This window comes from Scatophagus argus, chromosome 16 (assembly GCF_020382885.2).
Source record: "Scatophagus argus isolate fScaArg1 chromosome 16, fScaArg1.pri, whole genome shotgun sequence".
NCBI lineage: Eukaryota > Metazoa > Chordata > Actinopteri > Scatophagidae > Scatophagus > Scatophagus argus.
Window position 1 is genome coordinate 4029965 of NC_058508.1, and position 24893 is coordinate 4054857.

At 41.1% G+C, this 24893-nt stretch overlaps 2 protein-coding genes across 5 annotated transcripts in view; one reads left to right on the plus strand and one right to left on the minus strand.

The window, feature by feature from the left end:
• The window catches only part of tanc2a (tetratricopeptide repeat, ankyrin repeat and coiled-coil containing 2a), a 49993-nt gene that overhangs the window by 20213 nt on the left and 4887 nt on the right, over positions 1-24893 (plus strand). For 2 of the 3 annotated variants that reach the window (XM_046416596.1, XM_046416595.1), the window contains 25 exons: positions 7750-7883; positions 11008-11176; positions 11277-11597; positions 14039-14167; positions 14268-14534; positions 16613-16749; positions 17084-17315; positions 17408-17580; positions 18072-18152; positions 18241-18441; positions 18982-19116; positions 19532-19728; positions 19824-19932; positions 20470-20592; positions 20681-20818; positions 20980-21078; positions 21743-21934; positions 22047-22140; positions 22319-22452; positions 22575-22698; positions 23180-23355; positions 23609-23741; positions 24003-24094; positions 24207-24341; positions 24525-24625. In XM_046416596.1, coding sequence (XP_046272552.1) covers positions 7750-7883; positions 11008-11176; positions 11277-11597; positions 14039-14167; positions 14268-14534; positions 16613-16749; positions 17084-17315; positions 17408-17580; positions 18072-18152; positions 18241-18441; positions 18982-19116; positions 19532-19728; positions 19824-19932; positions 20470-20592; positions 20681-20818; positions 20980-21078; positions 21743-21934; positions 22047-22140; positions 22319-22452; positions 22575-22698; positions 23180-23355; positions 23609-23741; positions 24003-24094; positions 24207-24341; positions 24525-24625 — 3826 coding nt within the window. Of the gene's footprint in view, positions 1-7749; positions 7884-11007; positions 11177-11276; positions 11598-12684; positions 12809-14038; positions 14168-14267; positions 14535-16612; positions 16750-17083; positions 17316-17407; positions 17581-18071; positions 18153-18240; positions 18442-18981; positions 19117-19531; positions 19729-19823; positions 19933-20469; positions 20593-20680; positions 20819-20979; positions 21079-21742; positions 21935-22046; positions 22141-22318; positions 22453-22574; positions 22699-23179; positions 23356-23608; positions 23742-24002; positions 24095-24206; positions 24342-24524; positions 24626-24893 lie in introns of those variants that run through there. The other variant, XM_046416597.1, reaches the window with a different exon arrangement.
• Positions 1241-5811, minus strand: LOC124074001 (ornithine decarboxylase-like). Of its 2 annotated transcripts, XM_046416602.1 has the most exons (9): positions 5561-5811; positions 5247-5374; positions 4972-5145; positions 4693-4865; positions 4382-4598; positions 3550-3633; positions 3142-3304; positions 2825-2943; positions 1241-2299 (listed from the first exon to the last, which is right to left on the minus strand). In XM_046416602.1, the coding sequence occupies exons 1-9, from the start codon at positions 5580-5582 to the stop codon at positions 2039-2041; spliced, it is 1341 nt and encodes a 446-aa protein (XP_046272558.1). In that variant the 5' UTR covers positions 5583-5811; the 3' UTR covers positions 1241-2038. The 2 variants fall into 2 exon arrangements, with proteins under 2 accessions (XP_046272558.1, XP_046272557.1); XM_046416601.1 differs by lacking the exon at positions 5561-5811 and having other exon boundaries at positions 5247-5442.

The following is a 24893-nucleotide window of genomic DNA, read 5'->3' on the forward strand; positions in this document are numbered from 1 at the left end:
ATGATGAGGACAGAATGGAGATCAGAGAGGAAGTACAGAATGAAGGAAGGAAGGAATAAGGGAAAGAGGAACTGACGGAAGGAATCAGGAGTTCTAGTAGTTAACGAAGCAGGAATGGAAAAATCTTTGCTCTCTGTATCTGATCTTTCCATTTTATTTTTCTTCTTCTAAAAGCGACTCACACACCCTGTCATTGACTGACCACACACAGATGCACGTATGTGCGTGCATACACGCACAGTCTCCCCAGTGTGTTTTGTGTTTGGTCGGTTTTATTTTCAGTGTGTGTGTGTGTCTGGGATGCTTCTCTGGTATTTAGTCCAACAGTCAGCAATTTATAGCTGTAATTATAGACTGTCAGAGAAAGAGACAGAGGGTATGAGCTTTCATGCTGTGGCTTACAGTTGTGTGTGTGTGTGTGTGTGTGTGTGTGTGTGTGTGTGTGTGTGTGTGTGTGTGTGCGTGCATGTGTGTGTGTGTGGGCTATTCTACACAACTGGTTCAAAGTCAGAGTTGGAAACATCTTGAAATGAATGTTTTTTTTCCCCTCCAGGCTTTATGTGTATGTAATTTGTATGATATGCAAGGTACGCTTTTCCAGTAACACAGCTGATTCCCATATTGTATTTTCAGAAGGTTTGGTAATATTATTCCTCTCTCAAAGTTTCTCCCAACTAAATCATAGTAATATATAATATAATAAGATGGGTCAAATATGACCTTTGACCTATAGGACAGGAGTTTAAAAGAATAGTTAGTTGCAGTTAAATGGGTTTTTCTTTCTGTTGTCGTTTCTCCTGTTGATACATTAAGAGATTCCTGTGTAATGCACTTCCAGTGAAAGTGAGGGAAAAAAATTCCACTTTCCTTATTCTGTGCAAAAATCTCCAGATAATGGGAGGCTTTGTTATTATCAATTCAAGTGAGAAATAAGTAAGTAAGTAAGAAATAGTCTTTTTGTTTCTGTGGAGACAGAAAGATTGACTTGCATTTTATTCTGTTGTCTTTACCTTAATATCTGTATCTTTATTCTGTTTTGCTATTTTTCATTCAAGTGTAGTGAAGCCTTCATTTCATAATGAATTAGTAGTTCTAAGTAGTCTGAATCTGCAACAAAAACTACTTTTGAGATCCTCTAACTAACATACAAACATATGGCTTCCTCAATGGTGATGGACAGTATACACACACACGGAGGAGATCTGCTTTTATTATTTTCAGAAACACACATAATTGTGTATATATATATTTTAGGATTCACCATGGTCAAAGAATGTTTACTTTACAAGCCCAGGAAGAAACATTTACAGAAGTTAAGATTGTTTTATTAAATCTGAATCTTAAATCTTCATTCAATATTCAGAATAAGCCTCTGTGCTGCTTTTTCCTGATGAAATGTTTTTCACACACAAACAGATCAGCTTTACAAGATGTTAATTTTTTAAATAATAACTAAACTCTTGATCTATTTTATGACAGTAGTTGTAATAGACACTAATGCTGTGCAGTGCTAAGGTGTAATAGACATTTAGATTATTTAAAGCCGTGATGTCTCCTGTCTTCTCAGACTAGCAATACAAAAACAAGGTTGTTTGAACACTGCAACTGCTCAGAATTCATTACAGTTCATTCATCCCACAGCCTGAGGGTACTCTGGTACACAGGGCAGGTGTGATCCATAATTTCACAAAAAAATACAAACAAATTTTGCATAGATGTAACCGGTAATCTCTATGAGGAGTTAAAAGATTGTTTCATAACAAATATATTGATGGCAACAATGTTGCAGCAGATCGTGATTATCCAAACTCTCTGATCATACTACATACTGTATGACTAAAACAGACTTAACGTGTCCCAGTTTCATTTGGGAGGAAAATGTCCCACAGTGGACTGCATGTGCAGATAAATTAATTTACATGTGAAAATATTCCCAATAGACCTGTCAATAGAAACTGATCAACCAATGAAAAATGTTAAATGCTTATGATTGTTCAGTATTATGCCCTTTTCCAAGTCACACAAAAGCATTTCCATATTATGAAACGATCATATCGTAGGTGTGAGACAGGTTTAAGGTGTGCCATGTCTCAGCTGTCACAACAGGGTAAATGTGTGCTCTTCCAAATCCGTTGAAGTCTGTGCAGAAACTAACAGAGTAAGCACCCATATTGTCGAAGAGAAGCCAGTCCCCCATTTGCAGCTCAGGGATCCAGTAGTTGTCTGTTACTTTGTCCCCGCTGTGGCAGGTTGGACCCCAGATGATAGACCGGTATCTCTGTTCACTGCTCTCTACAGCCTGTGTAAAGCACAAACATTGAGATATAAAATACACATCACTCTGGTTCTCATATTCCCCCACAGTCTGTTGTTTTAAAATCCTGTTTTACGATTTTACCAGCACAAAGGGTAAGTGATGGCCTACAGATGAACTACATTTTATTTATAACAAACATTTCTGAACATAGAGATGGTATCAGGTTGGGATTTGTGCTTTAGAGCCCAGTATGCCAAGCAATTACATCCGTATTGAACAATTCCACAGCTTAAGATTCATGTTGAGTGCTAATATGAAGTGCCAGTGCAGGAAACAGAGACGTCCTTAGATGGACAGCAAGCCTGTGGATGTTGTATGTTTGCCTTTCTGTTAATCATTATCATGATCTTTCTCTAACTGTAACAAAGATCTTTACCTGACTTAAACAATTCAGTCATCAATCTGTGAATAGCAAGAATTTAAAACTGCTGGCAATGGACATAAAAAAAAAACACTTTGACATTGAATGAACTCTTGTTTGTGTGTAGTGACAGAGTTGATATTTACTCTGTGAAGGTAGGGTTCAACCTCAGTGTGGGTAGGATCATTGATTAGGCAGCTTAGGGAACCATACACTCCATCATTAAGGTAGTACATCATCACTGTGTCAGGGCTGCCCTCACCATCTGGAAGAAATACATGCCAAAAAAATACATTAAAATTGCAATGAGATCATATGAACTATGCAAATGTTTTGGAAAATGAACAAATTCAAAACGCTGACTGTAGTTAACGTACACCTATGCCATCTAGTTTGTGTGATACATGTGTGATACTGGAGAGAAAACTTTCATCTGGTTTCAAAAGACATATCTATACATTACCGCTATGTTCATCCTTATCTTTCTTGACGACTTTTTTGGCAATGACGTTGGCTGCCAGTGTGAACGCGGATTCCACGTAGTATCGGCCTGGTTCTGCAATAACCTGCACCCCACTGTCAGGTGGGAAATGTTCATCGAGTGCTCCATTAATGACTTCTGCAAACTAGGAGGGCAAAATACAATAAGTTAAAAGTAGAGCTGGGACTGCATTAACGTGTTAACACATTAGGGCCGGGCAAGTCAATGCATTAACGCGATAATTGAGGCGATAATTAAAGATTCTTTAATAACTCAAATGGTCCTTACGGTAAAGCAGGACACATAACAATAAAATATTTGTGTCATTAGATTGCTGAGGTGCATGACAACAATGAACAAGCACTAAAAATGTAGATTTTCTTATTTTACCTCCTCAAATTTAGTTTCAAAGTTGTCTCTCCCAGGGAACCCTCCACCAATGTCCAAGAGACTCATCTGGAAGCCCAGCAAATCCTGAAAGAAATCAGGATCACTTACTAACAAGGCAGCCTTTATAAAGTATGCAGTCAAGTGTTTGTCCTAAAGGACCCAGATATTTCAAGCATTTTGTTCTTCTAAAAGCAGACAGACAGGATTAAAGTACTACCTGAAGAAAAATGCCTCAGAACCGAATTATCTAAAATATGAAACGCTCAACTTCAAAGCCTTGTTACAAGCAAAGATCTCCTCCTAAATATGAGATGTTCATTCTGCATTAGCTGGGTCTTGAACTCACAACCTTTGCTACTAGTGGCACAGCTTGATTACATTAAACAACCCAGCAGAGTGCTTTGAACTGGAACAAATGATTGAGGTAGGCTCACATATGGATATGACAAATACCTGAGGCCGAACATCTCGGATCTTAATTATTTACAACTTCTGAAATGTATAAAGAATGTCTTATTAGGAACTGGCACCACGGTGTCAACCAGTACAAACATAAATAAATAAATAAATCAAAACATGAGCTTTAATACTATTCTGTTAGGTGCATACCAACAGCAGTGGTGCAGAAATAACAGGAACACAGCCGTACTTTGTCGCAACATGCTGACACATGTCACAAATTAACATATTTCTAGTACTGATGATGCTAATTATTAATTATGGCACTGTCCCTAATTGTAAATCATCACAACAAACTTTATCAATGGTTACACATTCAAAAATGTTAATGTACTGCATTATTGTAAGGCTTTAGTGCTATGTCAGTACTTACCGCTTTGTCAAAGACATGTCGGGCATCTGCTATGGCCTGCTTGAATGCCAAACTTCCGATGCACCCGCTTCCTACATGAAAGCTGACCCCAATGACTTCTAAGGCCAGCTCTCCAGCACGTTCCAGTAGCTTATCAACTGTCTCCAGTCTGGCTCCAAACTTTGAGCTGAGTCTTACTATGGATTTTGAATCATCCACTGCAATGCGGAGCACCAGTCTAAAACGTGATTCAAAAGACTTAAATGAGTCAACACTGAAAGAACGATTTACACCGAACATAGAAACAAAATGATCAGCAGTGCTTCACTTACTTGGCTTTGGCGTGACAACGAGAAATTTTTAGAAGTTCGTCCTCACTGTCAAAAGTCATCATATTTACTCCGTGAGTGCAGGCATATTTGATGTGTGACAGCGGTTTGGTTGTATGTGCGTAAATGATTTTATCAGGTGTCACGCCGAGGGACAGGGCCAGCTGAATCTCACTCTGTGGGACCAGAACGTGTTTCCAATGAGCAAACTAGGAAAAATATGACAAGGAAACCAGATTTCTCCATAACAACTCTTGTTAAGAAAAATATACTTCACAGTACCTTGCTGGCACAGTCAAAGCCTGTTCCCAAAGCACTCAGCATCCTCAAAAATGCTGGCATGTTGTTGCATTTGACTGCATAGAAAGGCTTGACTCGAGGTAAGTTATTGATCCACCTGAGGTGCCTCTGAAGCAGACTATCGAGGTTTGCTACAAAGAATGGCTCTTCACTGTCCTAAATGAAAAAAATGTCAAGAATCTCAACCATTTCACAATGCTTTCACACAATGCTACATTTATAGTTAACTTAAGTGTCATGATGTCTCTGATACTCACCTTTGAGCCAAGCTCTTTTATTTTGTTGTCTATGAAATCGCTGATTGTCCTTCCATTATTTAAAATGTCAATGCCACAATTCTTAGGGGCCAAACCATGCATGAATGATTGATTTGCAGTTATTGGTGCTACAAGGGATGACAGAGTAAAAGACAAAAGCATAAAGAAGCATTGATCAATTAATCAACAGGTGTCTGTTTAAACCTGTGAATATAAAACTAAATTATTCTATGTCAAATTGTAGTCAATAATAAAAGAAAGAAACAGAAATTGTAGTGACAGTTTGACAGTAAAAGTTTTTTTCTTTGGCTTACCGCAGCCCATATGCTTCTCCATATTTCTGAAAAATCTCTGAAAATCTCAGACGAGTCTAAGTGTCATAACAGTATTCCAGACAGAAATGTAAGGAAGATGGATAGTAAGTACTCACACACATCCAACTTACTTATATCCAACACTTCATGTGCAAACATTGTTAGCTCAGGTCATGTTTTTCCCCACCTGCTGTTTTAAAACCAACAGTAAAGTAATTTACAAGTCAAGTTAGTAATCCCATTTAGATTAAATAAATATTTTTTTTCTTTTTCTGGCATAGAAAGAGTTCTCCACTCTCTTTATACTAAGACAAACAGATCACGAGCCAGAAGGGAAAACTGTTCCTTATTCTGTAATGGTTCTCAATCAAACTGAAATTTTTCCAAAATGGTAGTGTGGAGTGGATACATTTTAGGAGGCTTGTTTGGTATTTTAGTGGTTATGGCGATGTAATGATGTAAGACTGCCCAGTCAGTGTCTGTGTGGCAGTTTAATGTGATTAAATCAGACTTTAACAAAACATGGAGGGTTAATGAGATGTAACATTAACAAGGTGTTTTGTGGGATTTCCCATGTGTAGACAAAACAAAAAAAGGTAAATTGATGCCAGTAGTAAGTATTGTTTGTGTTTTTAAAGCCTGGCATCATCCCTCTGTGCTTTCGAGCTCTGTTGTTGTCCATAACCCATTTAAAACACTGGGTAACCAGTTCCTTTATCACAAAGAATATGAATCAATTCAGTAACAACTGAATAAAGTTAGAAACAATCCTGCATGTATAAATTCTCACTAGAGCACTGAAATATGGATACATATGTACTCCGCTAAGCGACCACGTATTTGTAACAAGTAATACGTCACATCATACATTCTTGTTTCTTTGACTTTTTGGGAAGTACCATGGCTGAGATAACAACAGATCTCTTAGTCACCATAGAGGCGTTCTATTGCCAAATGGAGTCAGTGAAAACTGTGTTGTCTCATGCTGGACCATGCATGACATCTTAGTTGACATAGTCAAACGAGTGTAGATTTGTTCTTTTCATGACTTGCAAGGTAAACATAACCTCATTTCAGGGACAATCCTGTCTGAGAACAGACTTCCAACCTGCCACCTGCCTTCAAGCAGCTATATTTCCATTAAGTCATTGCCTAATATGTGTAAAATACACAAAAGACATCATCAGAATTACTTCTGCTGGGTCCGGGCCTATTGTTTGAACTACAGATAGAACTTGATCTTGAACCAACAGTACAGAAGTTGCATTGAGATCACAAGTTAGACTGTCAAACTGGGCAGTGTTGATGAAATATGAATCCACATTGTCCAACTGCCTTTCCTGCTTCTTGCTTCAAATGTTTTCAGAAACATATTTTTGTGTATATTATATATATATTTGTAAAATAGCCAATATTTGCTAACAAGTTTGCATTATCAGATGAAACATTGGAACACCTGACCATTACATCAATGAGGACTTGACATTGCATCCTAAATACATGGACAGCTTTGCGGCTGTAACAGCTTCCAGTCTTCTGGGAAGGCTTTTCAGAAAAATTTGTTGTGTTTCTGTGGGGATTTTTGCACATTCATGCAGCACGACAACAGTGAGGTCAGACACTGATGTTGGACCAAAAGGCCTGGACCCAGAATCTGTTCCAGTTCATCCCAGAGGTGTTGGATGGGGTTGAGGTCAGGGCTCTGTGTGGGCCAGTAAAGTTCTTCCACACCAAAATCATCCAGTCATGTCTTTATGGACTTTGCTTTGTGCACTGGGTCACAGTCATGCTGGAACAGAAAAGGGCCTTCACCAAACTGCTGCCACAAAGTTGGAAGCATAACATTGTCCAAGATGCTGAAGCATTAAGATTTCCCTTCAACTGGAAGTAAGAGGCCCAGCCCAACCCCTGAAAATCAGCCATATACCACACCGGAGTTCAGTACTTTTGTCTCTCAGTGTTGTGCTCACAACTTGTTTTCACTGCCTGAGGTGGTCCAAAGATAAGTTCTGGCACAAAACAAGTACTGAATGAAAAATTATGATGTATGTGCTCTGTTTTAAAACAGTATGAATATCCTCCTTGTTGTGCAAGATATGTTTGGGGTTTTTTGTGTCGCAGTTCAATTTGTTAAGAGAAATTAAAACAACAAACCTGTCCCCTTTCTCTTTCACTTGCTCACTCTTCAGGTGAAGATGAGGAATTAGGGCCACCTCCGTCAGTCGACGAGGCGGCAGACGCTCTGATAACCAGACTAGGCTTCCTGCTTGGGGAAAAGATCATCAGTGGCGAACCAGGGTCCCATGGCCAGGATGATGGACAGGTAATCAGATCACACAGACACACGCACGGACACGCATCTATGTTGTGTTTAGTGCTGCCTAACTTCAAGAACATTTCAGATATAAAGGCTGCGTGTCCTGTATAATTCAGATTTCAGAAGTGAATTCAACCATATTGTAATTTTCCAGTAGTTTGTGGTTTTGTTGTGTTGTTGTGTACATAAGTAAATGGATAAGATCAGTAATAATAATTCAGTGTCTTTTTTCATTTGCTCTACCTATCAAAAACACAGTCTGACTTAAAACTTATTTAAGCTAAGTAACCCATCAAAATAAACATCTTTTTTTCATGTCAGTTAAACAGTTACCAATTATGGCTTGGTATTATATGTTTATACAGACATTTAAAAGTCAACAATTTGTTTTTTCATCCCCAATTTTCACAATGACCCTTACTTCCTGTCAGGTTTTCTTTCATGTCACTTTTCATGACAGTGTTGTTGTCACAGGCCTCTAACTGAACCACCAGCTAAATGCCCACTGCCTTTCTGAAGGTATTGTGCTTAACAAGTGCTATCACATTATGCCAGTTAGCTCCTGATAGCTTGAATGAAAACAAAGCCAAATTTATTCAACCTGCTCATGGCTGCCAGTTCAAATAAACACAGTACAAAAATACACAAGTCTGAAAGGAACAGTTGATTCCGAAATCAAAAATACATATTATTCTTCTTTCCTTGCTATTTATCTTTCTAAATTGTTTTGGTGTGATAGGTGGAACTTTGTTAATGGGCCCAAAAAAAGTACACTTGACAAACTCAACAGCAATGTTGCTTTCTAGAAATGAGGACCTGGTTACTCAAAATAATCCACAGACCTTATTGTGAGCAATTTCACGTACAAACTGTTTTATTTCTGTATCACCTTGAACAGGGACATTTTCATCTACTCATGGACGGAAGGCTAGCTGACTAAATTAGCTAACTTCACAGCTCAGCCAAGGAGGACACCATTAATGTTTATATCCCACCCTGTCACAACACAAATAGTTCTGCCACGCTGCAGAATGCCCTCCTTATATTATCATATAGTATAGTGTATGATTTGACTATAATTGCATAATATGTAAACTGCATTTGAATGTTATATCTGCCTATTTTATGTAATTTTTGGTTGTTCAATGTACCATATAACAATAAACTTATTAATTATGTATCTTAAAATTAATCTTTTCCAGTTTTTAAAATGTATTGTTTTTATTGCAACCACAGTATTAGTTGTTAATCACATAATGTATTTTTAAGTGGCTCATCAATTTGTTATTTCTTTTAAAAAATCATTTCTGATCTTCTCTTAATGTGTCTTTTTCGTCATATTATAATTACCTTTGTATCTGTAGGGAGAAGTGACCAACTCTTAACTGGAGCTATTCAATGAATTTGTTTAAATAAAGACAAACCAGTTCAGTAGATGTACAGTGCATCCGGAAAGTATTCACACCGCTTCCCTTTTTGCACATTTTGTTATGTTACAGTCTCATTCCAAAATTGATTAAATTTGTTTTTTTCCTCAAAGTTCTACACAAAATAGCCCATAATGGCAAAGTCAAACAAGTTTGCTTGAAGTTTATATATATATATATATATATATATATACTGTATGTATGACATGTACATAAATTCACACCTTGTGATCAATACTTTGTTGAAGCCCCTTTGGCAGCAGTTACAGCCTCAAGTCTTTGAGTACGATCCTATAAGCTTGGCACTCTTCTTTTTAGGCAGTTTATCACACTCTTCAATGCAGAACCTCTCAAGCCCCTTCAGGTTGGATGGGGAGCATCAGTGCAAAGCCATTTTCAGATCTCTCCAGAGATGCTCAATAGGGTTCAAGTCTGAGCTCTGACTGGGGGGACATTCACAGAGTTGTCCTGAAGCCTCTCCTTTGTGATGTTGGCTGTGTGCTTAGGGTCGTTGTCCTGTTGGAAGATAAACCTTCGCCCCGGTCTGAGGTCCAGTGCACTCTGGAGCAGGTTGTCAGCAAGGATGTCTCTGTATATTGCTGCAGTCATCTTTCCCTCAACCCCTACTAGTCTCCCAGTTCCTGCCGCTGCAAAACATCCCCACAGCATGATGCTACCACCACCATGCTTCACAGGAGGAATGGTATTGACCAGGTGGTGAATGACGCCTGTCGTTCATGCCAAAGAGTTCAATCTTTGTTCCATCAGACCAGAGAATTTTGTTTCTCGTCTTCTGAGAGTCTTTCAGGTGCCTTTTGGCAAACTCCAGGAGGGCTTTCATATGCATTTTACTGAGGAGTGGCTTCTGTCTGGCCACTCTACCATACAGGCCTGACCACTGGGTTGTTGGTCACCTCTCTGACTAAGGCCCTTCTACCCCGATCACAGTTTAGTCGAGCAGCCAGCTCTAGGAAGAGTCCTGGTGGTTCAAAACTTCTTCCACTTACGGATTATGGAGCCACTGTGCTCTTTGGGATCTTTAATGTGGCAGAAATCTTTCCGTACCCTTCTCCAGATCTGTGCCTCAACATAATCCTGTCTCGGAGGTCTACAGACAATTCATTTGACTTCATGACTTGGTTTGTGCTCTGACATGCACTGTCAACTGTGAGGGCTTATATAGACAGGTGTGTGCCTTTCCAAATCATGCCCAATCAACTGAATTAACAGGTGGACTCAACTCAGGTTGTAGAAACCTCTGAAGGATGATCTATGGAAGCAGGATCCACCTGAGCTCAATTCTGAGTGTCATGGCAAAGGGTGTGAATATTTATGTACATGTTACATTTTTTGTTTTTTATTTTTAATAAATTTGCAAAAGATTCAAGCAAACTTGTTTCACTTTGTCATTATGAGGTATTTTGTGTAGAATTTTGAGAGAGAAATTTAATTCTGTAACATGTGGAAAAAGCGAAGCGTTGTGAATACTTTCCGGATGCACTGTGTGAAGCAATATAAAATGATTATACTCAAGTATAAGTGACTCAAAATTGTATGTGAGTAAAGAATGCAAATTGCAGTAAGTCTACTTTAGCAGAAAAAGTGATTACATTTAACATTGGAACATCATGGAACAGCATGGAACAGCATGAACAAAGACATTAAGAAGAAAGTGAGGATACTTTTTCTCTTCTTTCCCACAGAGGATCTCTCCGTCCTCCAGTCTGGCCAGTAGCAGCACCTCCCCCTGCTCCACACTGCAGCCTCCTGCTGGAGGAGAGAGCAATAGCAGCAACAAGCTTGCCCCCTCCAACCATGCCTCCGTCACCTCCCCCACCTCAACACTGGAGAGCAGAGACAGCGGCATCATAGGTGACACACTATAGACGTTGATTCTTTCAAAAGAAACCCTTATGAATAATAGCTGCTAACTTATTATCATTTTCTGTTGTCCCCTCACTCCCTCTTTCAGCCACGTTGACCAGCTATTCTGCTGAGTCAGCAGCAGAGAGGGATGACAGCACCAAGTACCACGGTGATGGCTACCATGGCAGCAGCCTGAACCTCTGGCAGCAGGTGGGCCGCCCAGTGGTGGCCTCCACTTCCTCTTCCTGTATGGCAGTGGCGGGAAGAGCGAATGACGACTTCCTGTACAGAGCCGAGAACAACATGGCCGCCTCTACTTACAGCCTCAACAAACTGCATCCAGACCGAGGCCCTGGCCCCTCCCACTCACCAGGCTCCACCCATTCCATCCCTCTCTACCTCATGCCCCGCCCTAATTCAGTGGCTGGTAAGATGGCAGATGGATGACGTGTGTGGGTGTGAGTGTGAATCAAGTGGCTGCGGTGTGCTCCCACACACTCTTTCCTGCTAGGAAGGAAATCCATCACTCCTTCTCTTCTGTAGTGAGTTCAGTGATAGTGAGCAAACAAAGCCTTTCCTCCATGATAATTATGTATCCACTTGGGGATTAAAACAGAGCCTGGAACAAACGGAGACATATGTAGCTTTCTTCACCATCAGCTTCATTTCACCTTCATTACCAGCAAGATTCCAAATGCCTCAGTGGAGTTAACTTTTGCATACGTCCACTACTGCAGTTCAGGATAACATAAAGCAGATTAGAAGTATTAAAACTTTTAAGGGAGTATGATTGCAAGTGAAAACTGTGTCCTCTGTAGTGTTTTTATTCTAAAGAAATATCTGCTAAAAACTGCAATGACCAACATGTCGACAACATATCAAATGATATGAAAGTGATCGCTCATTATGACAAGACCAAAAAGAATTATCAATAACAGTTCCGCTCAACTGTATTTGAGCATTTTAATGTGGTTTAACTTATTATTTGGTCTTTGCAGTCTGCACCTTTACTGCAGTTTTACAATCAAATGTTGCTCCATATCTGTGTTAAGAGGTAGCTGTTCACTAACAAGTTCAGCAAGTCATCAGAAATAGCAGTAACATATGACTGTTATGATCACACATTGCTGCTGCCCAACCAAAAAAGCAGCTATTAAATTTACAGTAAAATATTAGTTTTTAGATCTGATTCATTGGCCAAACATTGTCCACATGCTTCACTTGGGAATACAAAACATTACAAATGCTAAAGATGCTTCAAACTCCCTTCCATTGTGACTTTAAAGGACAATATTCGCTGTAACAAGAAATGACTGTCTGTTAGATCTGTAAAGAGGCGGCATGCACTCACAGAAATGTAAAGATGAGGGGATAATGAGATCCATGTCTGAAAAACAGACAGCGTCTGGGCAACATGTTCACATATCATCCTCCCTTTCCTCTTTTCCTCTCTCTGAGTCTCATAAAAATGAAAAACCGCGAGCTCTTTGCGAAAGGAAGGAAGGAAGGCAGAAGGAAGGACATGTATGACGTTTTTCAGAACACACACACATGCATACAGGATACAAGGCACAGCCAGCACTGACATTCTCTGTGGTGTTGGAGGACTGTAACTGGATTGATTGGATCAAGCTTTCGGTAGGTTTCTGTTCAAGACGACTCAGTATTTCCAACATTTATCAGCACTTTGTTAGCTTCCAAATCAGCGTTACAGCGGCTGTAGGGGAAGTCAAGACTCTGCCCTCTTCGAACAATATCATACAAATCCTGCCTGTTCTTCACTTCACGACTCATGGATAACGAAAGGAAGAAAATCTACATAATCACACTTTAGCGAACAGACCATTCTGTGTTTCAAACACTGGGTTTTGTGTCTGGATGTAAAGAGATTTTAGCTTGTTTTATGTGTTCGTTCTTTGGTTCCTTCAAGTTATGGTTGCATTTGTTGTGGTTGACCACTGGGTAGTGTCGAGTGTTAAGATCTTTAGTCTGAAAGTTTGTTGACACTGCAGTGTTTCCAGGCAACTAGGGGAGAATCCAGGAGCAGTTACTGCTCAAGAACAAGAAAAAGTCACATACTAAAACCCCTGACTGTGTTATTTAGACTTTGATATGATTTTTCCTTTATAAAAGAGACTGTAGAACTGTTGACAGGACACCTTGAACTACAAACGCTGTCTCTTATAAGTCTTTCTATTGTGAATTTTTGATCCGTGAACGAACATATTTGTAAAACTTTCTGCGTTCCTAGAAAAGTGATTTAAAAATCACAACATGAAGTCTATGGGCTGAACAGGAGCTTGTGGGTGTGGCCAGCAGGAGAAACACTACTGTACATGTTCAGTGGGCTGCAAACCCATGAAGCTTTTGGTGTATGCACTACACAAGCATTTCCCCTTGGACTGAGTGGAAACCATCTCCGCTATCAAGTTCTGCTATCTAATCTTATGCGGTAACCCCTGTAGTGGTTTTTGTTTTCAGTTAGATGGCATTGTGGATGGATCTAAATTCCATAATACCCATGAGCCTCAGTTGCCATTGCTGGGAAGGATAAGCCAGTCTCAGGGAAAAAATAAAAACAGTGCACCATTTATCATAGCTTTATCATCCATTTGCCACCAGCAACACAGACAACAGATTTCAGGTTCTGTAACTAAATTGTTCATAGCAGAATGTGCCCTGTGAGTGGTAGTAAGAACAATGTTTTCTTACAGACTTGTTCATCTTATGTGCTGATTATTAAACAAAAAGGGTTTTTTAAGGGTTTTAAGGGTTTTATAAATCTGGAAGAATGCTAATAAAATGCTACTACCTGTTATTGTCTTTGCAGAAAATAAGCTTTCTTCATCATTCCCTCTGTCTCTCCAGCCACTAGTTCTGCCCATCTTGAGGATCTAGCCTATCTGGATGAGCAGCAGAGACACATCCCTTCAAGGGCATCCCTCAGAATGCCAAGACAGAATTCTGGGAGTAGTCGCAGTCAACAGGACCACAGAGGTAAACATGTTCCCACACTTTGTCATAGCTCAACTCACACAGAGACAACTACCTCACAAGCAGTATAACAATACTCCTGTGCTCCCCTCTTCTCCTGCAGTTTGTTTCAGTCCCTCTCTCAACCTGAAGCCCCTCCACTTTGAGATTCCTGGCCTCTCCTCTGATTGGCTGTTCACTGGCAGGGAGTGGCTCTTCCAGGAGGTGGACTCTTGTCTTCGCGGTGGCGACCCATCAACCAGTCAGGGCGTGGTCATCGTTGGCAGCATGGGCTTTGGCAAAACGGCAATCATCGCTCGTCTGGTGGCGCTCAGTTGTCATGGAAACAGGATGTGGTCAACTGCAGGCAGCAACCAAACCACATTTAAAAGTAAGCATAGAGAGATCTTTTCCACATCGTGCTTTTATTACCAAATGACTATCTTGTTGTTATTGGAGAGGCGTCTCTGGTTCGTCGTTCCTCATCGTTCGCTCATGTTGCTCATAGATCACTATGCTGTATATGAAAAGTATAGCAAAGTAGTAAGCAATATTACCATCAGTCTTTCATCTCAACCAGTCAGGGAGTAAATGGGTTGAGTCTTAATTTTTCAACTCAAACCAACTAATTCTGTATGCTTTCATCTGGTTTTTCAAACTAATATTTTTATGCCTCTGCACCAGCAATAGGACGTCAAGTTGCTGGTGTGTCTGTTCGATTCTTGTAAACACAATATCTGAGAAACCTTGAGGGAATTTTTTCAAATTTGGCACAAACATGTACTTTCACTCAAGGACAAACTAATTAGATGTTGGTGATCAAAGGTAAAAAGTCATCAAAGCTAAAAAATGATGATTTGATGGCAATTTATGTCGAAAAGGTCAAATATCCTGGATTAAAGATCCATGTTAGGCATCTGTGTTTTAGATGTTCTGTAGCCCATCAGAAGCTCATTGGTTTTGCTGATATTGACCTTCAGGTGATTGTCGTTGCACCATGGGATGAAGCTTTCCATCAGTCACTGCATATGTCAAATGAGTCTGAACAGACATGGAACCACAGGGAGGTAATTCTAGGGGTTTTTTAGATCTCAGAATGTCCTTCAAGTCTGAGCTGTCAGACATCTTGTGATGAAACCAAATAGCCGATGCAATGAAAAGAAAGAAAAAAGAAAGAAAATTTGCATTAGTTTCGATGAGCTTGTATTATTGTATAAAAAAAAACACAAGTCTGGATCCCTGTGAATCATAACCATGTCTGCTTATGCACATTATGTGGGGATTCATAGCAAGGTGAGATTTTAGTGACAAATAATGCATTCTGAATACACAAACAGCATCCTAATTTTTATTGCTTCTTCCCACTCACCTGTCATCCTCAGACACAATCTGACACAAACATCACACCACTTCTTTTCTGAGTTTATATGCACACCTTGCAACAATCTGGTGGTGTTCGTTTAGGAAGGAAGACTACAAACATGCTTAGAAAATCACATCAGATCTTGTTAAATTACCATCAAATTCAGACATTTCATTTTTTTCCTGTGTCACCAGTAATCCAGAGGGTTTTTGTCTGTGTAGTAGCCAAAACAGCATGACTTTGTATGATACTGTTGCCACGTGGTGTAGATACACAGAGGTATACATAGTTTAACATTCAGACATTTAGGGAGCTTCATCCCAAAAGAACTTTTCGGCCGTCTACATCATATTTTCTGGGCTTCGCAGACTTTCAGACCAACTTTATTTTTCTCTGCAATAAATTGCTGGATTACAGTATGACCCGTTTTTGTCTGGATTTCCTCCCGTTTTATTTAAAGAAAACTCTTGCAACATTGCCCAGTGCGATTCCAGTGGTAATTTACAAGTAAAATTGTTCTTTCCATTATTCATTCATTCCAGTTGTGGCTTTAATTTACACTCAGCTTAAAATGACTTTTTATCCTTCTCTGAACAAGGGGATCAATTACAAATCATTCTGCTTAAAATCTTAAAAACTTTGCACAATTTATGTCAAAAATGCACACACCAGCAAACCTGCGAGAATACGTGTTCCTGCACATAGCATTGTGTTTGCTTGATTTTAAACAGTATACCCTGCACTTGATCAGCACTTGAAGGAGCCTTAGTGAATGTTGGCTGAAGCCCAAATCACATGCTTGCCAGAAGACCCCCAGTGAGTTATTCCAGCCATGAAGACAACCTTATTCATTCTGTGAGAGACAGCTGAGTCATCACGCAGAACCCAGTAAAATGAGCCAGACTCATAGCTGAGCCAACCACCAGAAAAACCCATCAATTCATGCAATGGAAAGAAATAATACACAAAAGCAGCAGAAATGCAATAACGATGGCAGCAGCCACAAAGAAATGTGTGTCTTAACATCTGTACTGAGCTTTCAAATGTTTAAACATTGTAATATTGTCGCCCCCCCCCCCACACACACACACACACACACACTACAGATGTAGAAGCTGTTTCTTTCTCCCATGATTCCCTGGGAAGAGGAGGAGGGGGAGATGAAGGAGGAGGAGGAAGCTGTCCTGGGACTCCAGAGATGAGGAGGAGGCAAGAGGAGGCGCTGAGGAGGCTTGCAGGACAGGTAGAATTTCCACACCACTTAAAGTGGATCCACAGTGTCACACAGTAGATTACAAGAAAGTAGTTACTGAACGAAACAAAGTACATCAACTCAAGCATTGTACTTAGAGTATTTCGATTTTATGCCTCTTTATACTTGGTGCACTACCTTTCGGAGGAAAACATTTCATCTCGTCCTTTTTACACTTTGCTGTACAAAAAAACGTACATGTCAACCAAACTATTTTCTACCGTGACAAACTGTTCCTTTAAACCTCATCTGTGAAAATGTTAACAAAGAAATTCAACTCAACTCAGACAAAATGATGAATATTTTCCCCCGCCTGTCTTTGCAGGTAGTCTCATATCATTTCTGCCAAGCTGATAACTGTCACACCTGTCTGGTTCCGGAGTTTGTCCACAATATGGCGGCGATGTTAAGCGACGCCCCTCAGCTGTTGGCGTATCGGGAGCTGCTGCACCGGTCACCACAGCTACAGAGCATGCTTAGTCTGCGCTCGTGCATCCAGGATCCCAGCTCTGCCCTCCAGAGAGGAATACTCGAACCATTGGACGCTCTCTGCAGAGGTACATACCAGTACTACTGTACGCTTGTGGTCTGTAAAGCCTCGGTCACTACTTCATCAGTCTCGTCCTGTTCTCTTGGTTTTTTTTTCCAGAGAGGCAGTTGCAGGTAGATGGGGCGGGGCTTATTATACTGATCGATGGGCTGAACGAGGCAGAGTTCCACCGGCCGGACTACGGTGACACACTGACTTCCTTCCTGTCCCGAAACATCCAAAAATTTCCTTCCTGGTTGAAGGTCATTACCACAGTCAGGACCAGTCAGGAGGTAGACACACTCCACACACACACTCCACACACACACACACACAAGTAAAAACAGACAAAATAGGAACTTTTGTATTCAGCTGCTGAGTATTCTGGTACATTATGCATATATTAGTGTACACGCATATAAACTTAAAAATAAAAAAATTACAACAGCCTTTCTTATCCACCAAACCTTATAGATATAATGTCTTAAAACAGTCAGGCCTTTATTATAAATAGTGGTGAGTTGTGTACTTACATCATCCCAAATGTTTCCAACAATGTTCAAACCCAAAGGATTCTGTGATTTTATTCAAGGTGCTTTTCATACAGTCGTCTGACATTACAACTTCAAGGACAGAATCAGAAAGTGAGGAAGGAAGCTGCAGAACGTGACTAAGCTTAACATGATTACAACTATAAAACATGACCTTGTCCATGAGTATTTCTCCCTGAGTCACGTCAGATGCTGTTTGTTTACATTTGTTTCACTGTTTCACTCTTTATCAGGACATCACGGGTTCTCTGCCTTTCCATCACATCTCTCTGGACAGGATGGAAGAAAACAATGCCATAGACCAGGACCTGCAGGTAACATGCTGTCTGATTGTCTGTCTGACTTTCTATCTGTCTGTCTATCTGTACATCTTTATGTCTGTGCTTTGTTATTTCCTCTCAGGGTTACCTGATGCAGCGGATCCACAGTAGTGCAGAGATCCAGAGCAATGTATCGCTGAGCAATGGCCGCCTTGACAACACAGCGCTGGCCAAGCTGATCAGCCACCTGAAGAGTCTGAGTAAAGGATCGTACCTGTACCTGAAACTGACCCTGGACCTGATCGAGGGAGGATACCTGGTTCTAAAGAGCTCGAGCTTCAAGGTGAGGCTAGAGAAGGAGGAAAGTAAAATGACAGATCAGTCAGTCGGTCAGTCAGTTTTAATAGATAATTACTTACCTACTTTGTAATTGTTTTGGTTATTTACACTAGTATTCTTTTTGGTGTTAATAAACTAGGATTTTTCTGAAGAAATGCGCTTACTTACTCTGAAAATGGCTGTAACGTGGTTAAGATGAAATAAAATTCCATAAACCTTTGTTTTCAAGTGAGCTTTTTTTATGGGAGTGGCAGTTAAAGTATTTAAAGCAGTTTAAGAGGCATTTGAAGCTGAGCCAGTAAAAGGTTTTGAAATGTCTTTTTAAGTTCATGTAATTGGAATTAGAAGAGCAAAGCAATTAAAATGTGAAAAGTGTAATTGCAGACAGTATTTGAACGTTTTGTTTAAGTTTAAGCCCTCACTGACTCAGTGTATGAGTCACTTAATTTTCTGTTTGCTTAGGTAAGCACATTCAGTTTGCTAGATGGTGAACAGGAATACTGTAACTTTGTGTGTGTGTGTGTGTGTGTGTGTGTGTGTGTAGGTGGTTCCTGTGAGTCTCGCAGAGGTGTACCTGCTGCAGCTCAACATGCGCTTTCCGACCCAGTCGTCTTTTCAGAGAGTTCTGCCACTGCTTAACGTTACTGTGGCATCTCTGCACCCGCTGACCGACCAGCAGGTACGACCCATCAGGTTGTGTGTGTATACCCTCAGAGTGCGTTGCAATGACCTTAGCTTTTCATCCAGTGCTATCATCAGGTCAAAATTGTTATTTGTTCAAACTGTATATGATACAATACCTGCAAAACTAATGAGAGCATCAGCTGTTCTTAATGTTGGGGCTGATCAGCTCACATGCTAATCTGAGATGGTGATCATGGTAAACAGCCACTAAACAAAAACATGTTAGAAATGTCATTGTAACCATGTTAGCATGCTCACGTTAGCATTTAGCTCGAAGCACCCCTGTGCCTGAGTACAGCCTCACGGAGCAGCTAGCGTGGCTGTGGACTCTTAGTCTTGTTGCATATATATGACACTTTATGAATGGAACAATCCACCTGAAATGTGACAGTTCCTCTCCTCTCCTCCAGCTGTTTGAGGTGGTCAATGCAGGTGCTATGAGTGGAGGAACGCTGCACTGGGTGGAGTTTGCGCACCGTCTGGAGCAGCTCTCACCTTTCCTGATGCGGCGGAACGACGGCAGCAGGATGCTAAACCATGCCTCCTTCAGGGAGTGGCTGATGTGGAGAGAGGAGGGTCAGGATGACAGGTTCCTCTGCGACCCCAGGTACACTGACCTTAGAGAGCAAGAGTGGGGTGGGCAGAGGAAGAAAGAGAGAGGTCTTCACTCAGCTGCTTCTCTGTCCTTCTGTTTGTTTGCAGGAGCGGTCACACTCTCCTGGCCTTCTGTCTCTGCAGACAAGAAGGAAAGTTGAATCGACAGCAGACACTAGAGCTCGGACATCACATCTTGAAAGCACACATCTACAAGGTTAGCTCACACTCACAAACACACACACAAGATTTTTCAAGTGACCTGGTGTAGACTGTAGGCAGACATAAGGACCTGTTCTGGTTCCATAAACTAATAGAAACCTAAAAGCAATGGATGGAAAACATGTTAGAAGTAAACCTCCCTTTCAACTAAGAAGGCAAAATTGACTTTTGGGATCTAACAGTCCGGTCAGAGCCTGAGATGTAACTAACACCTTATGACTATCCAATAAGTTTGTTAGGGGGCTTTGTTGTTCTCAGGTAGCAGGCAAGCAGCAGGAAATTAATTTATGCTATCGTTATTAATTTTATGCTAACATTACTTTACTTACTTACTATTAGCTGACAGATGTCTTATCAGTGTGTGGTAAAAACATTTGTGAGGATGAGTGCCACATACAAATTTACCTCTAAAGAGCAGTTGTGCTGTTTTCCACCAGGTTGCTTGATTTATTAAAACAGAAAATACATATCTCCTGGTCTGTTATCCACATGTCTAACTATGTGTTGCTGTGGGGTCCATTCCTGTCTTCAGGGTCTGAGTAAGAAGCTAGGGGTTTCCTCCTCAGTTCTGCAGGGGCTGTGGCTGTCTTACAGCACAGAGAGCCTGAGCCCTGCTCTCTCATCGCTGCGCAACCTCTACACACCAAACATCAAGGTAACATACTGCACACGCACACACACACACACACACATCCACATTCACTCGGTAATATGGACTGTAACTTGGCTTCCTACCTGTTCAGGTGAGCAGGTTGCTGATTATGGCTGGGGCTGATGTGAATTTCCGCAGTGATGTCCTCAGCAATGCCCCCCTGCTGTGTGTCCACGCTCACCTGGGCCACAGAGACGTCGTGGGACTGCTGCTCGACCATGGAGCTCAGGTTAAAAAAAAAATATTTTCTTTATAGTTATTAGGAGGTTTTTTTTAATATTACTGCAATATTTTCAATACCTGACTTCACAGCAACACAGTAGGTTGAAATGGGAAGATTGTGCCAATTTACTGCAACCACACCTGAGACTTCCTGTGTTGTATTCCTAGGTGGATGCTCAGTCACATGATGGTTTGACTGCAATGGGATTCGCTGCTGCAGCTGGACATCTGGACATTGTCACCATGCTGTGTCAGCATACAGCTAAGGTTGCAGTCTTACTCTGCTTTCTTGCTTTTAGAAGTTCTTATAAGCAAGACTTGGGAACTGTGTACACTGGTGCCCTCTTGTGGTCATATGCAAAAATGACGCTGTGGTCTGCAGCAGTTGAATGCCCTGATTGTTTGGAGAATTTTGTGGTATTTCACATCACAATCTCTGTTGTTTTTTGATAAACGAAAATGTATTTCATCAGAACAATTTGAAAGATGCAAGAATTACTCAAGAAGCTGAACAAATGTGTACTTTAACTTGGTTCTTAAACATCAGTGTGTCTCAAATAAAATGCTTGTGGGATCATCAAGTGGCATCTCATTCTGATTGTGTCACACTGCTCAGAGATTGGAGAGGGGTCAAACAAATCCTTTTCTGTAATTCAGCTAATACATTTACACATACACATTTTTGTGAAGTTAATCCTACCCAGTTTGTTTATTCCAATTATGTAAAAAGGACAGCACCATTCTCCTGATGTCAGGTATCCAGAGCGATTCACAGGATTTTTTTCTACATTAGTCTGTGTAGCCTTGTAGAAGGTAAAACTCAAGCATTGCAGTTGCATGTTTATGTACTGTGCATCTGTGCTGAGATGAGTGTGTGTGTTCCAGGTGCAAAGGATACTGTGTCTACATCTCTGTTTCCCTGTGTACTCAGGCAGGTCACGTGGACAGCTCAGGTCGATGTGTGTTGGTTCACGCGGCTCAGCGAGGCCACATCGAAGTGCTGTGCTTCCTGCTAAAGCATGCCGACTGGAGCTGCACTTCCTGCTGCGGCCAGAGGGGGGCGAGCAGGTGCCAGGCAGTGCAGCAGGCTTTAATTGCAGCGGCCAGCATGGGCCACACCGAGGTCAACTACACACACATCTTTATATTATTTCAATTATGAACTTACATTTGTGATGTGTTTCAACGTTTGCTTTAATGTTGTTTAATGTGTTTGTGTGTTTGCGTGTGTGTAGATGGTGTCGTACCTCCTGGATCTTCCAGAGGAGGATGAGGAGGCTGAAGAGAGACCTGAGATGAACACGGCTGACAGTCTGTGGGGAGAGACAGGTACTACAAAATCTGCCTAAAACAACCAAACAACAATGTTCACACTGAGTGGATTACCCTATTACTAATACTGCAGCACTACTGTTGATTTCATCAGAAGTTATCTTAATTTACTGATCTGTCAGTCTTCATTTTGAATATAAAATATCAACAAATATCTGTCTGTCTGTCTGTTCAGCTCTGACAGCAGCAGCAGGCAGTGGCCGGTTGGCTGTGTGCAGACTGTTGTTGGATCAGGGGGCTGCTGTTGAGCAAGGCAACAGACGGGGTGTGGCCCCACTATTCAGCGCTGTGAGACGAGACCACTGGCAGGTACAGTGGAGCACAAAGAACACACACACACACACTCACAGACATACAGAGGAAACAGGTTTTCTGATTCCTGATTCCTGCTCCAGAAATGTTGAGAGTCTTTGCCTGTGTCTCTCGGTCAGGTGGTGGAGTTGTTACTGAACCACGGGGTGGACGTGAACATGATCGACCAGCAAGGTCGAACAGCTCTTATGACAGCAGCCTCAGAGGGACATATAACCACTGCCCAGCTGCTACTGGATCACGGTAACCACTTGTGTATTGATGATGACAAGTATGGCAAGCAGAAGTGCAGAGCAGAACAGCAGCTTTTACACAATCCAAAAACTAAATATGTGTCATCAAATTACAGCCAGAATCTCTTGAGTACAACAAGAGAGTCATGTCATACTTACCACTCAGCACTACATATATAGGTATGCATTTATGTACAGTATATATGGGGTATAATCTTTCCTTTTCCTTGTAGGCTTTTAATGCTCATTTCATAGAATCAGTTTCTTCTTCTCTTCTTCTCTCTTCTCTCTTTTTAGCCCTGGCCATGATCCAAATACCAATAATTGTAGAATTTATAGAGAAGAAAAATATATAAGAATTTGATTTTGTTGATTGTTCATTCACCCATTTTAAGCAGCTGGATCTTCTAGTCTAATCCTAATGCTGACCTCTAAGCCCAACATTGTCTTTGACCCTAATGTGCACTGAGTCTGATCTGTCCTGTTTCCAGGAGCCTCTCTTGATCAGACTGACAGGGAAGGGTTAACGGCGCTGAGCTGGGCATGTCTGAAAGGCAAGCTCCAATTGGTCAGAGAGCTGGTGGAGAGAGGTGCAGCAACAATTCATGCTGACCGCAGTGGACGGACACCTTTGGATTTGGCTGCCTTCTGCGGTGACCCAGAAGTGGTGCGAAGAACAGATGGAGTTGTTGCCGTATTTTAGAAATTGTGTGTCTGTCCCTTCTTTACCTGTCCTGAAGAGTCTGCAGAGGACAACATGATGTACTTATGCATATTCTAAGCTTTATGTGTATTTATTATTGCTCATAGTCGTGTTGATAGTGGTGATGTTGAAGCCGGACTGCTTCCCTTTTAGAAAAGAAATTAGAAAATCAGAAGCCAACAAATACGTTGTTGCCCTTGTTTGTGTCCTGGGTTAGGTGCAGTACTTGGTAGATCACGGTGCGTCAGTGGAGCATGTGGATTGCAGTGGGATGCGTCCTCTGGACCGAGCAGTCGGCTGCAGAAACACCTCAGCAGTCATCGCTCTGCTCAAAAAGGGAGCCAAAATAGGTAGAAGCATGCGATTCCTATAGTTACCATATTAGTATGTGAAAAGTATTGTTTGCCCCTGTTTCCAGACTTAATGCAAAGATAAGCTAACTGGCTGCTTGATGTGTGGACGAAATGTGAAGTAACAACAGTGTCGACTTTTGGAGGTGCCTTCAAATTATGAATGTTATGAATTATTTTTGATAATAATGGAGTAAATTTAAGACGTGGCAAAAAAGAAAAAGAAAAAAAAACTGTTTTGGTCTGTGTTTGTGTGTGTAGGACCAGCAACCTGGGCCATGGCAACCTCTAAACCAGACATCTTAATGGTTCTGCTTAGTAAACTGATGCAAGAGGGAGACAGACTGTACAAGGTAACGCACGCAGGCACAGGCAAATTCAGTCACACATCCACACAAACACACACATCTGATCAGACATGCGCAGCTTTGTTACATAGTATTCTGTGTTTGTGTGCATTTGTAGCAAGGTAAAGCAAGGGAAGCTGCTCATTCCTATCAGTCAGCTCTCCAGAAGTTTCCAGGGGATGAGCTGAAGACCTTCAGACAGCTGAGAGTGTGTGTGCTGCTCAACCTCTCACGCTGCCACCGCAAGATGAATGTGAGTCTCTTTGTCACTGTGTCTTCTGCACACACAGACACATAGAGGAAAATGTATAATCACAGCGTCATTTGTAATACGTTCTCTTAAAATCACTCCAAGTTTGATTGTACCCCATCTCTCACTGTCTTCTGCCGTTTGTCTGTCTCTACGCTGTCATAAATCATTTTCATCTGCTTGCAGGACTTTGACCTTGCTGAAGAGTTTGCCACCAAGGCGCTGGAGCTGAAAGCTAAATCCTATGAAGCCTTTTATGCCCGAGCTCGTGCCAAACGCAGCCGCAGGTAACCCTAGCAACATACGGTTTAATAGACCAAATTGACCCTTATTAAATCATGAAACAGACCCTTTGAATTTATTATGCATTATTTAATAGACAAAAAGTCTTTTTTAATAACTGTCCAGCTGAAAATCACTTAGGTATATGTCCTTGTGTTATTCTTTGTGCTGGGACAACCAAAATAAATAAGAAGACGCACCTTTTTATTGCTTGGTTAAGATGAAATGTAGAGTCGAAAGTGTAAAAACATGAGCCACTTGAGGATGGGGTCT